This window comes from Candoia aspera, chromosome 1 (genome assembly GCF_035149785.1).
Source record: "Candoia aspera isolate rCanAsp1 chromosome 1, rCanAsp1.hap2, whole genome shotgun sequence".
Lineage (NCBI taxonomy): Eukaryota > Metazoa > Chordata > Lepidosauria > Squamata > Boidae > Candoia > Candoia aspera.
Window position 1 is genome coordinate 172,088,167 of NC_086153.1, and position 19,302 is coordinate 172,107,468.

Consider the following 19,302-nt stretch of genomic DNA (forward strand, 5'->3'; position numbering starts at 1 on the left):
AACAGATCCTGCTATGAATGATGTGGATGCCAAACACAGCTTCTGGTTCATAAGCATGAATACATTCCACAGAACATTGATACTACTTAATGCTTAAGTAACAGCAAGGTTATAAATGTTTATCTGGGTCCGTAAATGAATGATATTGCCTGCGATGAGAATGCATGACTGCTTAGCTTAGCAAGAGAGTGTAGACATTTCTTGATTATTTGAGAAGCTACTTCAGCTCAACACAACACACAGAAAGGATAATTTGGAAATAGAGGGATGAGATTCATTTTGCATATAGCTTAACATGCCAGACTCATAGGACAAGTGGCTGATAATTTAAACCATGATACAGGTCCCAGACAATCCAAGATGTAATATGGATAAGGAATGAAAAAAAAAATTACAAGGATGGTGCCCAGTGTCAGCTTCCGTATATTTTGATAAACTGCTTGATAAAATAGTCCAACTAATGATATTTAAGTTCCTTTCCAAGTTATAGGGTCTATGACATGTTGGGTTATCCTTCAATATTTTGTTTTTGAAATTATTTGGTAGAATTTGAATTTTACTGCAGTTATTGTTTTGCAATCAACTGATGAAAAGAGAGAAATCAATCAATCCCTCAGTGATGAAAGCAGCAGCAGCACCTGCTAATTTATCTCTTTATGCAGGAGTGATTAGAGGCATGATTCACTTTTGAATGCCAAGCATGAATGCCTTAGACAGCACATCATATTCTTCTAATAATGTGCAAGCATTTCACAAATCATGGCCATGTCTCCAAGTTAGATATTCTATCAATAGTGTTTCATAGGTTTTCTTTCCAAAATAATGAGAAGTCCTGAGCCGCCTTCATAGTTTCAATGCCTTCGGAAGACAGACAAGTAGGGACATAGGTTTCCTTTGTAATAAGACATTGTTAAACCAAAGAAGAAGTAGGTAATATTTTAAATAAAACAAAACAAGAGCTTCACTACTGGAACTGTTCTAGCTTGCAAGATTCTACATCAAATAACTCTTCTACTTCTCCCTTGAATATATCAGGTTCATGTATTGCACTAAACTATAAACCACGCCTTATAAACCATGATGGCTGAGTAGATATAATATGCTAAATCAAACCCAGAAAATTAAGCTTGAATATAATGGGCCCCAATGATTGTTCTTTTCTATGCATCTTTCAAAATAGAAATGATCCAATTTGTATATTAAATACTGAGATGGGGAAAGGAAACATTATCTCAAAAGTTTAAGCTGCTGTTATTGGCACTTGTAAGTGGTTAGAAGTTCCTATTTGAATCAAAGTTCATTCTGTTTCTATAGCATATTCATATCCATGCGTTCAAAATGCATTTGTAGAATAAAGTGACTGTTTTACCAGTAGAGAGTTATTACCTTCTATTCACTGGCAAGAAAGACCTTCACAATTTTCCTATTTTATGGCAATTGTGAATATGGATCTTTCTAACTCATAAAAGTTAATAATCTCTCCTTTACGACTAAGATATTCTTTCTTACTATCTAACACTTAGAAAACTAATCTTCATCCCCCTGGCTAAAATATTATTCCTTTTTTGTTTCTCCTTTTGTTTCTGATGAAATCAAGCCCCTTCAAAAAGTTAGAAGGACAATCAGCTTTTCTCTCTCCATTAACTAGCCTCAAAGCAAAATTTGCTGCAGTTGTGACTCCTGAGTACAATTTCAGCAGCAGAGTGATAATGATAATAATAAAATCCTTGAAAGATATAGGACATGTTCTAGTATTAGCTATACAATATTATAATTTTGTGGCTTTTATATGTGAAAAATGGACACTGTCATTCAATCAAGTTCACTATAATTATACTGCAATCCTATACACACTTTTGGAACTAATTTGTTATTGAATAGGACTGTGTTTATCACGTATTTGAAGCACTTGGGCATAAATGTGTTTAGTATCATAAAGTTCAATATAATGATCCCTTCATTTCAATTTACAGTATACTCTAATTTATTTATAACATTTCATCAGTCCTTATTGACTTTAAAACTAATTCCCATATAAATTTAATCACCACAGTCACTCAAGCCAGGACTAATCATAGCTATGTTGGCAACTATAGAAAATTCCTGAGGGAGATATACAAACTGTGCCCATTTCTGAGACTATACGCATACTGCAGACACATATGTGTATGTCAATATGAGGCTCAAATCATTTGTCTCTTTGAAGAAAGTTTACTAAAATGATAAGGGTAGAGTTATGCAAATGCTTCCTTCTGATTCAGTACATATCCTTGCAGATAAATCAGATGGACCACTATATGTTGATGCTGTGTAGCTATGGCGCTGTTTTCAATGGGATCCCTATTTGGATACATGCACACACACATCTATCCAAAAACATGGACTGTTATGATTCTTAAGCACCATTACCAAGTTAACATGCACAAGTTTTCCACATGTAGTCATGCTCATTCCCCCCATCCTCAGTCTGGAGTACCTTTCACAAGAACTTGCATATTCAGTCCCTTACAGAAAATGGAGAGACTTAAAAGTATGGAAAATATGGAATAGCTGGTCAAATAATGTTTAATAAAAATATTCAGCTCAGATGCTGAACTTGTTTACCATATCCCTAGACAGATGAAATCCAGGATACACTTTTGGGTAGCATGATAAAACATCTACTGTGGCTGCTTTTACACCATTTGCAATCCCAGACTATACAGAGGTACTAGTATTGCTCCAAGAGTAGACTGCTCCTGGCTCAAGCACATTTGGGGCTATAAAAGAAAAGGCTGAAACCAAGTAAAATCTGGAATCCTGCTGAAGTTATGTTTTGGAATCTAGCAGTGGGGAAAAATATGCTGCAGCCATGTAGGATACATAGAGTTCTTCTTCCATGTGATGCACCATGATTTCAACAAAGCAGCCATAAATATGTCTCCCAAATTTTGTTACCCTGATGTCACTTCCACATACAAGATCACCAGATATTAGTCTTCTAAAACCTGATGTAGTCTCTTTGACTTTACATCAATGGGAATTTTGAAGGCTGTAGATTCTATGATGTCAAGAAATATTTCATGAAATATTCTGTCATTCTACAATATTTACTGGAAACTGATATCTCTCTGTGTGGTGGGGGAGGGGGGAGAAGAGAGGAACAATGTCTATATTTTTGGAAGAACTACTGTAAAGAGATGGGACTCAAACGCAAATGAAGGGGGACATCCAGTGGTCAAACGAGTTACATTCTACCAGATACCAAGTTTGATTTTTTTTTTACTGTCAAAGGCTGTCTTCAAATGAAAAAATAAAAGTTCTAAATTGTTTTTTTTCTCCTTTCAAAGATTGATTCATTACAAAAACACAGAAACTTAATGATAAAAACATCACCAATGTAGTATCATGTAAAGGTGACCTATTCTCCATGAATCATTTCCTGGATATGCTGACCCAAGAGTCATGGTCAATAGAAATTATTGTCCTTTGTGAGAAAACATCATAAAAGTTGGTACCTCCCCAGTGGATGCCATTTCACATCGTAGAATAGGGTCGACATCTCTCAGACGGGACCAGGAAAACATTGGAGCCTGGAAAATGAAAGAAATGTGAATTCATTTGTGACATTAATTCTCCAGAAACATGTAGCAGCAAGGCAGAAGTGGGCAACTATTTGGTGACCAGAACCTGATTTGACATTTTGGTGGAATGGGAAAGATGATAACAGGCAGGATAATAATGCAAGTGAAGCTGTATCACACATGCTGGTGTAGCCAAAATGTTCTATTTCCTTGGGGGGGGGGGGTGAGGGGGAGTTTTTTTTTATTTCTTAAATTGTGATAATCCCTATTTTGGTGGTGCGACAAGAGAGAGCACTAAGGGCAACCAAAAAAAGAAATTTAGGAGTCACATGCTGCCCTTTGCCTCTCTTTGCAATAAAGGATTACAAGGTGCCTCCAAATTACATTTGTCATACAAATAACCCTGATTTTTCTAGTACAAGGTTTCATAATTGGTGTCCCACAAAGATGAATGTAATCCACCCGGGCTGCAATATGGATTGATATGTGCTTGACCTCCATCTCATTTTTATTATCCCAGGCAGAAAGCAAGCAAAGAGAAGCAATTCTTGCACATCTGGTTATTTCTAATAGTACTGATAGTTTGCAAGCTGTTTTTAAAAGTATCTACGGTGGATATATTAATATTTATTTATTTATTCATTTTATTTATCAAATTTGTCACCGCCCATCTCCTCCGACCGGAGGGACTCTGGGCGGTTTACAACACAGAATAAATATACAATAAAAACTCAAATAAATACACGATAAAATTCCAATAAAATCCCATTAAAACCAAAACTGCTTCATGCTTTCAATCAGGGAGAGAGGAATTGGGGTGGGTGGGTAGATATTTTAGCTGGACTTAATTCCCTTGTCCTCTTTGCCTTGCTGGGATTTTGTTTGTTCTGCCTAGTTTGCCACTTGATGGAAATATAGACTTGATGGAAATATCCAATAATCCCTCCTATTGTAAGTTATATAAAACACATTTAACCAAAGGGTAGTATGGTATTTTTCCAAGGGCTTTCTGGAATTCAAATAAAATAACACTGCAGGAGGAACATGTGATTTTTAATAAGGCAATTATCTAATTTTTTATTTTTTATAAGAATTTTATTAAGTTTCAAGCAAAGATAAAAGCTACAGAAAAGCAAAAAACTACAAAGAAAGAAAAAACTAAAGAAGTGTGGAAATACAAGAAAAAAAATTTCAAAATTACAAAAAGAGGTCACTTCCAACTTTTAACAGCAAGGATATACAAAAATTTCCATAATCAATCCCTTAATCTATATTAAACCAAAATCACATTATTTCTATAAATCATTCCACTGGCACATTATAAAAATCACTAAATACAGTTATTCTCTCTCCTTATATTAAAAGAAAAAAAGAAAAATTTATATAAACCTCCTAAACAACTTCCCCTCCCAAAGATAATATTTATTTATTTCCTTCCTACTACTATTCTATACATTTCCGTCTACTATAATAAAAATCAAACTAAAAACCATATAAATTGTCTGTCATTGTACTTGATAATAAAACAATTTTATTATCCTAAACCAAGCCAATTAATAATTAATATCCTAAACTAAGCCAAATCCCAAAACGCCAGAGAATTCCTGGAAGCCTGGCATTCAGACAAAGCAGTCATCAACAGACACATAGAGGTAAACAACATTTACATACCATTCAAAAGAGACAATAGAAAAGCCAAAAGGCCAGTACACTCCCTTGCCAGCAATCAACACCCAGATATGCAAAAATCAACACTAGGATTAACACCAGATGAACCATCAAACAGCACGATACACCCTAATCAAGGAACTATTAACTCAGGCAATCAACCCAGCAGCAAACAACAGCCCAATCAAGGAACTCCCAAGGAGAGAACAACACCCCACCAACACAAGCAGGGCAAGCCACGGTATATAAACTGAGAGCAAGGCCCACTCCCTCTTCGCACTGAAGATGTTGCCTAGCCTGGCAATGAAACGTCTGCAAGAAAACAACAAGGCTCAGAGAGCACTAGGGACTCCACAGTTCAACCCTGAGCTACAAATATTCGCTTTGATTGGTAAAACAATTTTAATAATCTTAATCATATTAAACCTAAAACCATCCAAATAGACATTTATTTTTTATTATACCTTAATAATCTTAATCCAAATTGTTAAAGATAAATGAAATCAGCCAAACCCTAAAAGCAATCCAGATAAATATTCTTTAACCCTTATCCCACTTCAAAATAAACCAGAGCATTTACATAACCCCACAATGCGCACATCTGGAGGGCAGATGGGGTGATTCCTGGTGTTTTCCTTTTTCCAGAAAACACTCCTGGGCTTCAGGAAAAACCTGCCTGAGCCCGAAAAAACTGCCGTGTTGTCAGCTCTGCCCCCTGAGCCCATGGGCACAGCTGTTCAGTCTGCCAAGTCCCCATCAGAAGTCCAATTATCTAATTTTTAGATGAGAGGCTCCCAATGAAATAACATATTCAAGTTAATATCTGAAAGTTTGATAACTGTCTAATATATTGGCCTTGTGGGGATTCTTCCATTTTTGGTGACAGTTTTGTTGCACTCAGAAGCCTAGGCTGACACGCTAACGGGTGTGGTAGTAAATTTTGAAGTACGGGCTTCAAAGGGCTGTCTATGAGAGCCTTGGTGTAGCTATACCTCCCAAGGAGCTCTGGCAGTTTTCATCTCCACCAGGAAGGATTATTCATAATGCTCAAGGGTTGTAGTCATCTACTGAATACCAAGCATATTTTGTGTTCCAGCAAGGATAATTTACAACAAGATACTAGTGCTGGACAAATCCATTTTTGCCTCAAATATTGAAGAGATTGCACTTAATTTCAGAGAGGATCAAAAATTCTGATAGGGATAGCAGATGATGCCATTGCTAGCAAATGCTAGAAAAAAAGGGGGTGGGGGGAATGGTCCTGGCATTAAATCCTGGCTGTACTCTCCCACTATATATCAATCCTTAATAATGGATAACACCAACTATCTACCCATATGTGTGTGTGAGTGTGTGAGAGAGAGAGAGAGAGAAAGAGGGATTTATAAGGCAACCCAGAACTGTCTCACAGATGCATAATGGGCACCAGCATCATTCCATGGTGGATAATCAAAGAAATGAAGCAGCAATATGGCTGACCTACCATGACTGTGATTATAGGATTCAGAATATTGGTACAGAGCAAAATACCAGATTTACCCAAGACTCAACTCTTCTTTGGTCCACCAAGATATTTATCATTGACATCAATTCCTGAAGGTATTCTTGCAAGCCCTTTCCCTCCATTTGCTACCTCTTTGAATGACACAGTAACAGGCAGGGAGGAAAAGAGGAACACGTAACAGTCAAGCTAATCCATCTCAGGAAAGCAACTGTGACAGGTCTCCCATTCTGTGGCCATGGTAAGAGTTGGAGAGAAATCATGGACTTTTCAGCTTTTGATAGGCCTGCCTTCTGGCAAGATGTTCTGGGAGCAGCTGCTTTTCTCCAATGGGAAAGCAACTCTGTACTGGAAAGAAGGTACAATTGGGGTGTTCATCAAAGCATCGCAGGAGAAGATAAAATTAATTCATAATAATGTATAAATGATTCAAAAGGTTTTATTGCTCCCATAGGACTTCCCCAAAACTTTTAAATTATTTCTGACATTTTAATAATTATTATTGCTATAGGCATTTACAAGCATTTTTGGATTCCTAAAAAATATTTTGTTTAGAATAGAAGGATTTCTGTGCAAATCACTATAGCAAATCACCAAGATATTACAATACCTATTTTACAGTGGGGAGTAATCAGGGAGAAATTGGCCTTTTTCTGAAGGCTGGGGTTAAGCTCAAAAAAACTAGGGCTAGTAAATTACTGAAAGGAGCCTATCAACTATTCTCAAAAACCTCCAAACCCTCCATGAACACTAAACAAGATAGTAGCCTGAAATCTGAACATTTAAGTTTTGAGACCAATTTGAACAGTGTGTGAGTTCCAAAGTAAACCACCGCTTTGACCCACACAGAAAACTATATACAGTGACCTACCAAATATTTCATGACGTTGGGTTTTCAGTCATTAGCTCTCAGCTAAAATGAAAGGTGTCTTGGACGCATAGTGTATTATGCATTATGCAGTGGGGCACTCATTATGCACACCTGCTTCATTTACGTAGATGCAATTTTACTAGAAAGAGTGAAGGCTAACCTATTTACAGAGAAACTGAGTTATCCCTCTTCTAAATGTAATATACTATTCATTACACTTACCCTTCGTTCCAATATACAAACTTGGTTAATAAGCATTTGATTTGGATGTCTGATTATAGCTTTTAATGTGGTAATGTGCTAATACAGCACATTGTATTTTGATGGGGAGGGCTATTTTATCTATTTCTCTTGAGAACTGAACCTCCCCACCCCCTTCACTGAATGGATAAAAAGAACTTATAAGCCCTAACTTGCTGATTGTTCTACAACATCACTCCACACGCACCTTAATGCCCACATAACTTGATGGAATCATGGGGTTTGCCAGTGCAGGAAGGGTGGACTCAAGGATTTGTTCCCCAGTCATCACTTTAGTGGCCACATCAATGAAATCCAGGCCTAGGGACTTGGATACAAATGGGATAGACCGTGATGCTCGTAAGTTACACTCTATCACCTACAGGAGAGATAGGGAAAAAATCTTTAACACTTTCCCATATATTGATTGTGAAGAAAGATTAATACCATCTTTATAGTCATAACTGTTTATAGGCTTAAAAATTCTAGACATTATTAGAATATTAACCTTATCATTCTCTGTCCTCTTGCCTACACACAGGGAAATGACAGAATTTACCTGCATCCACAATAGATACATACAATAAGTCCCTTTTGGGAGATGGGTGGTGATAAATTTGATTAATAAATAAATAAAATAACACGAACAAAAGCTTATCAAATTCTCAGCATTTTCTGAGATCACGTTCATTCAAGATGGTCACTAATGTCTCCAAACTGTTAATACTGAAAAACCTTTTCCAGCTTGGTTGTTATTATTTCCCAAATCTACACAAATTACATCTTCCAACAAACATGACAAGATTAGAAGACAAATAAATGAAATATGTAACCATAAAGATACAAAAGGGTGAAGGAAGGATTATCAAGGACTAGGCATGAGATAGAAATAGAACTGAGGCATAAGGTGAACCTCACTGAAAGCTTTGGCCTTGCCATGATCACTCTGAAGTTTCAGCTTGCTATGTTCAAGCAAGATCAGGTTTGTGAAAGCAGCTCTCGTTGTGTACGATGGAAGGTACTGTACAGGCTTACCAGTAACACATGTAATAGCATACTTTTGTTTTTGTTTTGTTTTTCCAGCTGATGGCATGATCTTATTGTAGTGGGGCAGAGAAGTGGACTTGAAGTGGGCCTTCAGCATATCCATAGTGAGAGTGGGTGTGACAGCAGCTAAATTGCTTTTCTGGACTTTAGGGGAAGATAATCATGGCTGAGGGTGGTGGAACAAACCAAATGAATATTAACAACTGACTTCAACCAACAAGCATATTTTTTAAAATACATATATTAGCTGTAGGTTGGGGAAAAGCTAAGAAGTATTAAGGTCAGGAACAGACAGAACCTGTTCTCATCCTGACAAAAAAAAATACTCCTTACTAATGGCACCTGAAATGCTTATTTACCGATGCCTATAATAACTGGAGTAAGCGTAAGTTTCATTAAAATCATGGAGAAATGGAAATACTAAATTCCTCCTCTCCAGCTCCTGGAGTCCTGACATTGTTCCTACAATTAATATTATATTTAAGATAGGAGTAAGTAGGAATGAACAATCCTGTAAGCAAGAATACTTGAAAGACGAATACCCTCTTTACATTTTCTTCTATCCTATTTGTTTTTGAGCTATCCATAATAACCCAAGATAGCAAAATAGCAAGCTCTGTATATTGCAGAATCAAACTTGTGCCATGCCAATAAGATGAGTCGCTTATAACATTCTTACAAATCTTATTTAGTACTGATCTGATTTAAGCCAAGTGCTGAGCTAACATGCTTCCTGACAGACAACAATTCTACAGAGCTTGCTTTCTTCTCAAATTACTGTGTTATGTGGGCAAACAGAGCTGTTCTCTCAAAAGTGTACCACAAAATGCCTTATGCAGCAGTGAATGACAAAGAGTATCAATGGTACATACTAAACACCCATGTGGCATCAAACAAGGCAGGTATTATATGCCTTGCACTGGCTTGTGTTGTGCTGCAAATAGCAGCAACAGCCTTGGTTGTTTTTTGCCAGGTGTGCATGAAAAAAAAGAGGACTTCTTGGAAAATGTGCCATTTATTATTATGATCTACTATTTTCTACATTCAAAAAGAGCTCACCAGCACATCATTTCCCCTGATGAGAAACTGGACATTGAATGGTCCAGAGATAGCAAAGGCGTCAGCAATCTTTCTGGTTGCAATTTTCACCTATAAGAGTAAATGAAAACACATCATTACTAATTCAGCCCAAATAATAAAAATCCATTAAAGGTAAAATAAATAGAAACAAAACAAAAAACAGTCTAATTTTACCCAAATAGTCTGAGAAATAAGTGAGTGTAAATCCAATGAAAGTCCTTATTTAAACTTATTCCAGTTATAAGTCTTTAATATTTATCTACATCATACCATACTTCATAATATTTGATTTCTGGGTAATGCAGAACATAAAACAAATACAAAAATTGTATCAACAAAAAGAAAACAGAAATAATTTAAAAAAACTAACATCTGTTCAATTATATTAATTAATTCTACTATTTTTTTCTGATGTCTAATGATGAGCAGGCAAAAGAATGAGAGCTAATAGGAGTATGCCAGGGGAGTTTGGTAGAAAACATAACAAACTTCCCTTCTAAATCAAGAATTTGTATTAGTACTAGCTGATTTGAGAGCTGAGAAGAAACCAAAAAGAATTAAGAGCCCTACTGTGTCCTAAGAACTAAAAGTGAAGATGAACTGTCAGAAGACTACAGTTATGATGTGCAGTGCTTATGCCATGTTCATCTTCCTGCCTGGTAACAATCAGGTATATTTCTGCAGCAGATGCCAGCTTGTAGCAACCCTTGATGAAAGTCAAAGGACTGCAGCAGCAAAGGACAAGGGTTTATCAGTTCAGAGAAAAGCACTAAAGCAAAAGTAGGCAATGGCGGTAACTCTCTATAAGGAAGACAGTCAAACAGAGGAGCAAGCCTCAGTGGGTGAAAATGAAAACCAGAAGCAAAAGACATACTATACAGTATGTTCTGCACTGCTGGAGCTGAGAAACAGTTTTAAGCTGTTGCAAATGAAGCAGGTTCCAAGACAGAAGGGAAAATGCTGCCAGGCTTTCAAGATTAATGTCAGCCCTTCAAGGTAGGCCAGGTCAAGAAATGGATTACACAATAAAGACTGGAACTCTATTGAGAGAGGCTAGAACAGAATCTTGAAAACCTGACAGCGTTTTCCCTTTCCTCCCTCTTGTATCAAAGAGAATGAAGGCGGGGTCACTTTAAGTTTCTTTCCAACACCATCTTCCCTTCCCTGGCTTAATTTGCGTTTTGCTTATAGTCTCTGCGTCCCTTTCCAAGGTCATCTCTGGTTTTCTGCAACTTCATAAATTAGCTCTCAGGTTCACTTGCAATAAGACCGTGCCACCTGCATGCTAGATATTTGCCTGCCTGCTTTGATGCTATAACTGCATAAACCAGGGAGCCAACATGTCATGCAAGACTAGTAACTCTATAAATTATATTATGGAGTGATAAAATACAAATAAGATTGCTTTGTAATAGCTTTCTCCAATATGGTGCCCAGATATCTTGGACTTCAGCTTCCATTATCTCCCAACTTTTACCACACCAGGCTGTGACTATAGAAATTAAAGCCCAGTATTCTTGGAGAGCATCAGGTTGATGAAGGGTGTTCTGAGATAATAGCTAGCTCTAAATTAGAATACATTCTAGCAATTTCCTTTAAAAATGCTGAGGGCAATATTGAATTCTACTCTGTAGCCATAAACAAACCTATATTCACATATAAATAGTATCAGCTGTATTGATTTTCAGAAAAGCATGCAACTATTTTATTAACATTCAGATGGCTTAATATAGGAATTGTTTCAATTGGGGAGTCTGAATATTCTCATAGATTCTGTAGTTAATAGTTTTCAGATGAATTTTTAGAACTTCATGCATTTTAGTCCCATGCTGCATTTCCATCTAGTATAGCTAACCAAATGTTGACCTTCTCTAAGGCTCCTTGGCTAATTGTTTGTACAGGAAACATCAAAGTAGCATCTCCAGAGTGGACTCCTGCATCTTCCACATGCTCAGAGATGGCATGGCAGATAACCTGTTCCAAAGAGCCAGGAAAATACAGTCATTATATAATACTCTGAAATCTTTGGTTTAGCCAGCTCTAAACATGCAATCTATAATAGGTGAAGTTACTACCAACCAAAAATAGACATGCATTATATGAATACACCTAGATGGTTTTCTAGAATTAACTAACCTGTGCCATGTTTAGGTATATACTGTGGCTTATTTGCAACTACCATAAACCCCAAATATTTTATATTTCCAATCTTCTCCCAGTACAGACAGTTATGAACAGAGATATACAGTAGACACAACTGGGATTAAATGGCACGTATAGGACTGTCAGAACAGCCTAACAAGACTTCGAGGTTTCTAAGCACAACTAATGCATATTGGTGGACTTACTAGAAAAAAGAACAGCTCCAGATGCACATTTCACTCTATTCACTAGTAGGGATTAATGGGAGACATAGAGGGATCACACAACCTCTTTCTTTCATCTATTTGTCTCTGCTTCACTTTTCCTTGACTGGAAGAGATATTTCCTCCTTTCTTTCCTTTTCCTTCACCATCAGGACAGAAAGCTCAGAGATATTTGTTTTTTTGTCATCGTGTATCACTTCCTTAATAGACCTGACATGAACATTTGGACCATAAGCATGCTCAGTGGGCCTAGTTCTATGAACTACACATGTGTGCTCTGATAAATATGATTTAGTACATTAGCTAGAGGATTTGTACCAGGTCTTTTCCCTACACAGAAGAGAGTTACGGGACCAATGAATGAGAACTGACAAATTAACTGTGAGAAAAAGGAGAGTATTCAACGTGGTGACCAGACAATTGAGAAATGGTCAGGTCATGAATTTGAGCTGTGGTCCCTCAAAATGAATTTGTTTTCTGGAAATCAGGAAGTCTGCAATGTCTTGTAAACTCTGTGATCAGCAGAAGCAGAAAAAATGCTGGAGATCAATGCAGGAGGATTTCAACCAGGATTATGTCATTTTTCTCCACACCCAAAATTCAGGGAATGTGTATCAAATTGCTAGGGTCAGTGGCAGTGATAAATATCTTGTACTGTGAGAGTTATCAGACTAATCTGCTAGAGCACTACTATACATTAAGACAGAGAAAGATGCCCAGGATCTAATGGCCTTTGTGAGGCTTTTAGGGAAAGGTTATTGTCACTGAACAGTACACCCTGCAGTAGGCTGTGGAAAGAGGAAAGGCAAATAAGCAAAGGTGACAGCTTTTCAATGCATTACAAACAATGTTAGCTAAATGCAATGTTCCCTGCTCGTTAAATGAAAACAATGGAAGTAATTCTAAAGAGCAAGCAGTATGATCTTTAAAGAAGCTCATGCTGGAGAAAACAGCTTACTGATAAAACATTTCTCAAGGCTAGGTGGCTGTATAAAATCTGTGCTCAGTCTGCCTTTGTTTAGCTCAGCTGTAAAGAACTCCTATCTAGAGCTTAAAACAGAACATTGGTCAAGTCTCTCTACAATTGTTCTATAAATCCTGAGAAGAAAAAGCAGAGCAGAGATGTGTCTACCTTTCCATTCTTTGCAACTGCATCCATTTCTACCTCTCGAGCTCCTTCAATGAATTTGGTCAGGACAACCGGGTGTTCCTGTTATTATAAAGAGTGAGTGTATTTAGCATTCCAGTTAGTAACTACTTTTAGAAATATCTGATTGAATGAAGAGGTAAAGTAGAAAAAAAAAGCAAGAAAATTACTCTCACAAAGCCTTCATGGCTCTGGAGAATTTAAAATGGAAATAGCTGAAATAACAACACTGAAATCAATTACACGCATCTCACTAATTTCAAAGGAATGCAGACCTGAGTGTACACTGTGGCCGTCAAAGTCTGCTTTAAATCACTTCATGGATGGAAAGTCAATCACTCCCCACCCTCAGCCCCTCATCATGGGGAAAATTGGCAACTGTAGCCTTCAATTTTATATTCCTACAGAGACTTCTTTTCCCACCATCACACTGTTCTTGATCCATGACACATTGGGAAGAAGGAAGAAAAACAGATATATTCCACCCAGCCTCCCATAATTTCTATACACAATCTGCTGTAGAGGTGGTAGGAAGAGAGAGAGTCATTTTATGCATCACTTGCTTGCAAGGTACTTCCCACCCCAAATTTCTTTGGTCTGTGGTTTTACAGGTCTTGTTTACAGAGTGTCACTGATGTGTTAGCAATCTGCATTCTTCCAGACTTTGTATGGCCCACTGTAATGTGAAATTCATGAGTTCCCAATATATTGGACCTTTCAAAAAAATCCACTGTATAATGATAAAATAGAGCACAATAAGAACAAGTGATAAAAGAAGGATTTCATCATTGTATACAATGGGTTGGTGTACATTGGTATGCTTGAAGGGGGGGGACACAAAACAACAAAAGCAAAACCATTGTAAAATGTACTCAATTCTGGAATTTATTTTTAGAAACTGTCTTTCTAAAATCAGAAAGAATATACAGAAGAACATGAGGTAGAACACAAATGAAAGGGAGGACTGGGCAATGTATCCTTTAAGACTCTAGGAAAGACAAATCATATTTTTAATAGTTCTCCTAATGTGAAAAAATTTTGCAAGATAAAATATGGTCAGTAGGGAGAGAGATTCTAAAGCAGGCAGGCTTTCATTGCCCCTTCTTGAACTTCATGTGCATGTTCAATCAATTAATCTTTTATTCTATTACAGTCCAAGACCAGTATAAAAATAAGTTAAAACAATCTCATATTCATGTTAGTATCAAGTAGGAGGATATCCTCTGATCCATGCCTTGGTCATCTCTTCCCTAGATTTCTGCATTTTTCCCCCTTTTTGCCTTGTCACATCTCTATGACCATTTCATAATCTTCCTTAAACTTTTACATTCCCTTTTTTTAAAATTGCCAATGCCTCCATAGCCTTGTCCTCTCCTTTACTGTACATCCTTATCTAGCATCCTTGTCCTTGTTTCATTGCTTTCTCACTTCTGAAGGAGCCTGGTTTTTTTTCCCCCTGTTGACCCCCATGCTTAGAACTGTGGGCCTACAGGGTGCAACCTATTAAGTCCACATTCTTCCTTAGAATTCACAGCTCCTGAACAGACTTTGGCACCATTTTTCAGCTTTCCTATCTTTGCTACAACCTGGCCTATCACTAAACATAAACACCCATAACTGAAACCCTGGCCAACCTTAGCCAAATGGTGAAAGCAGTTATCTTTCCTCCCCTCCTTGTTCTTTCCCCTTTGTGGAAATTTAAATCATAAGCTGCCCAGGCTAGGGATTCTTTTGTTACATAAACACCACCAATGGTGTTGGTGTTATACAGGGATATAATGCAAAAGCCCTTTTCAATGAGCAGGATAAGAAATCAGGGCAATAGAAAAGAAGTTAGCTGTCTGAACTGGCAGGAAAGAAGCCTGGGTGGAGAAGCTGGAAGGATAAAAGGTACAGTACACCATGCCAGGCTACCAGGAACCTGACAGGGTATAACTCTTTCCTCACCACTGTTTGACAGGACTGAGAACAGGTAAGATGCTGATGAGGAGATGTGACAAGGCAGGGAAAGGAGAGGTGAGAATAGTAATGAAGAGTGAATGAGACAAACAGCATAGGAAATATGGAGGGGAATACAGGAGAAAGGAGCTTTTATTCTCTCTTCCCAGTGATACAGTGGTAGGGGGGCTTACTCTGGACTTCAGTAGTAAACTTTTCCTTAAGTCTGGTTCAACTCCTGGTGAACTATATGGACATGTCCAAAGCAATAGGGAATTTACCATTGATTTGCCATTGCCTTCTTCTCACAGTTTTTTTTTTTAATTTCTCAGGCTAGTCTACCTCCCTGAGATTTCCTCGTGGTCTCCTATCCAAGAAATAACCCTGCTTAGCCTTTTGAAAACAGCTGAGATTTGCTAGGTGCTACCACTTGCTTTGACTCAATTATGTTGGAGAGGGGATATTTAGATTTAAGTTATTGACTTCAAAATGTAGTAAGCTGAGTCTGTGGCATCTGGAGCTTCTCCTACTCATTCTGCTGCATAAGATCCTGGGCTTCTGCCCAGATCTTGTCCTGACAACCCCAATACCTCTCTCCATTATGGATGCCCTACCAAGGCTATACATTTTCATGAGCTATCATTCAGACTTGCCATAATTTCTAGTTAAATAATTTTTCAGAAATATCTGCTAACAGCCTTTACTTGGAATAATTCCAGAATTTTCTTGTTTGCCACTTTTCTCTGTATTTGAAATCTTGACTGCATCAGTCAAGGGACTGTGATGGTGAGAAAGCACTGATGGTAATCTCATGGTCCAGGTAACCAGGCAGGCACAGAAATAGCTCTCAATAAATCTTAACTGTATTTCTGATTCTCAACACACATTCAGAGTGTGACACTAAGCCAATCACATAGAGCACTACATTTTCTAAAAAGGAGAGTGCTCCCAGCTGCAACCAGATGTCCAAAAGTATGTTGGATGCTAAGCTCTTGAAAATCTAGTCTAAGTGGCTTGATAGAAGCTGCTGGCTGGCTCATTTTTGAAAGCAGAAGTCCTGACAAAAGGTCAGTCTTGAAAAGAATGTGTCACCTAGTCTTTAATCTGAACCTCACTTTCTGTAAATAGAAAAGTAAAATACAAATATGTCCCTGATGAGGGGAATGTTTTAATCCTCTGCCCAGTAGTGGCCCTAAGGACAGTTCTTTATGGTCTGCCTTAGTATGTATGTATGTATTTAAACAATTTATATAGTCACTTATCCCATCAAGATGACTCTGTGCACTGTACAAATTAAAAACCAAAAAACCTAATAACATAGTTCATAAAATCATTATTCCAAAACCATGCTCTAAAGTAGTGTTTATTAAAAAAAATTCTCTCAGGGCCCCCTCCCACTTTTAAAAATTATGGAGGACCCAAAAAGAGCTTTTTTAATGGGTTATATTTATCGATATTTACTATATTAAAAATTAAAATTGACATATTCACTTCTCCCGATTGTTTGATGGGATTTTAATATTGTATTATTTTTCAACATAGGCTGGCAAATAATTTTGATTTTACAGACCCCTGAGAGGGTCTTGGGGGACCCCCAGGGTCTTAGGACCACATTTTAAGAAACAGGATCCCTCTAAAGCATCCCTGAGGTTGAAAAGCCATTCATCTTCCACTCACTAAGACAATGCAATCAGATAATGGCACTCGCTTAACCTCCCCGTCCAAATGCTTGTGGGAGCATCCAGATCTTTAACACCTTGCAAAAGGCCCACAGGATCCAGCCCATCCGAAGGTGCTCCACAAGACAGATGCCAGAGAAGTGGTTTACTTAAAAATGAAACAGTTATCTGCTTAGAGATATGTTTAAAATGGGGCAAAACATTTCTCAGTGCCAAGTCTGAGAGACAGATTTTGTTGAGTAGCAATCATTTGTTTTCTACCCCTGAATTGAATATTTCCAACACTATGCACTAAGGGGCCTCTGCTCCTGATGTCCACTGGTGCCTTTGCCAATTCTGGGAGAAAAGTGGCTCCTTTCTTCCCAGGTGCCTGCTGAGAAGAGGTATCAAGATATGAAAACATGTCTAGCCCTCAGCAAACTTCTCCCACTTCTCTCCCTAAAGAGATTTAAAGCAGTCATAACTTTCCAAACCAGCACCACCCTATAGAATCTACTGCCTGGGTGAATGTAGGTTGGCCTGTTCATCTGAATTAGAACTTTCTGCTAACCCTGAAGCAAGATACTTTTGTACTGTAGTGCTCTCTGTTTCTGAATTAAAACATTGCCTCCCTGTCCTGCAGCTGGGTCCCATTTGTTCCATTGCATAAAGGATTAACTGTAGAGATTGAACAGGATGGAGGGGAGGGGAGATGATGTCTACATTTGGCAATGAGGGAACACTCTTTCCAGATATTCCCCACTACAGAATTTCCCAAAGGCTGTACTAAAACTGTGGTATAATCCAGCCTGATTTGGCCTACTCTGCTCAGATCAAAAGAGGCATGTCCCGGTAATTAGAGATTGGTTACGCTGGTAAGCATCCTTAGACATCTTAATCATGTTAGGGGATTACCTACCCATCCTACAGCTTCATCATATATAAAACATCAATGTCAGTGACAATTACAGAAGCAGCTCAGCAGAAACACAGTACTGTTCAATGTTGTATAAAAGAAATGCAAGCTAAGTTGTTCCTGAACTTCTAAACTCTTCTGTGAGGCACGGCTATGGAACGGGGATATGACTGCAGGCTGAGATATGATAACCTCCTCAGAATTTATCTACAACATGCTAGTAGGAATATAAAGAAAATTTTAGAAATCAAGTCTGTTTCCTGTGAATTAACTAGATATAAGGGCAGTAGTCACTATAAACATAGGTAAGATAGAGCAATACAGATCAATAAGTTAAATATATTCAAGTTACCTCACATCCTGAAACAATCAGTACTCAAATGGATGAAAAAATGAGGACAGATTAATTGAAAATATAACAGTTTACTTGGAGCAGTGGGAAGGGAAGAAAAGCTTGGTGTAATACCTGTGAAACTCGAGTTGCCTCTGCTAAGAACTTCTTCATTTCTTTCTCCGTATGTACTACATTCATTGCCGAACCACTAACAGGAAAGATAAAAGAAAATAGTTTTAGATACAAAAAGTTCTTGTATCTGAAGAGCTGAAAGGACTGTTCTCCAAAGGAAAGCAGCACTCCTGCTTATTTACCACTAACAGGAGAATGGGCCTAAGAATACTCCAAAGAGGCAAAAAAGAGTTCTGGATCAACGACCAGGAGCTGGGAATCATTCTACTGTATAGTAGATGTGCTAGAACGGTGTTCCTCAACCTTGCTGGGGACTTCTGGGAGTTGAAATCCACACATCTTAAAGTTGCCAAGGTTGAGAAACTCCATTCTGGAAGAACTCCTGTGTTCAGTCTTTTCAAACTGTACTTGGCGTTTGCTGGAAATGCTTCCTTGTAAAATGTGGTCTAACTTAAGGGCACCGAGTCTTCACAACTGGTTTACATACGACCTGGCCAACGCAGTTTTGAAATAATTGTGCTGTTTAAACGTAATGCTAAAATAAATGATCGTAGCTTTGCTAAAACGTTTTTGCGTTCGACATCTTGTCAGCCGGAATACATGTGAGATGGTTCTGGAAAACTATGGAATATAAACAAACAGAAACAGACAGATAACTCACAAGCCAAATCTGCATTTTGCATAGTTGTTTTGCCATTTTTAAAAGAAAATAAATGCTGAAATTTGCAGACATCAGAAGAAAAAATATTTATCCCTCAAAAAGTACAAGGAAAGTTACCCTGGGTCCAAATGAATTTCCCCCTTTTAAAATCTGTCAGGGGGACAAATCTGAAACTTCCTA

At 37.7% G+C, this 19,302-nt stretch overlaps 1 protein-coding gene across 1 annotated transcript in view; it reads right to left on the minus strand.

Annotated features, from left to right (window-relative positions):
- Window positions 1-19,302, minus strand: part of CPS1 (carbamoyl-phosphate synthase 1) — a 136,623-nt gene that overhangs the window by 13,882 nt on the left and 103,439 nt on the right. The window contains exons 28-33 of the mRNA XM_063317918.1: window positions 18,462-18,537; window positions 13,469-13,546; window positions 11,837-11,944; window positions 9,950-10,039; window positions 8,052-8,222; window positions 3,498-3,572 (exon numbers count right to left, since the gene is read on the minus strand). Of these exons, the coding sequence (XP_063173988.1) occupies window positions 3,498-3,572; window positions 8,052-8,222; window positions 9,950-10,039; window positions 11,837-11,944; window positions 13,469-13,546; window positions 18,462-18,537 (598 nt within the window). The remainder of the gene's footprint in view (window positions 1-3,497; window positions 3,573-8,051; window positions 8,223-9,949; window positions 10,040-11,836; window positions 11,945-13,468; window positions 13,547-18,461; window positions 18,538-19,302) is intronic.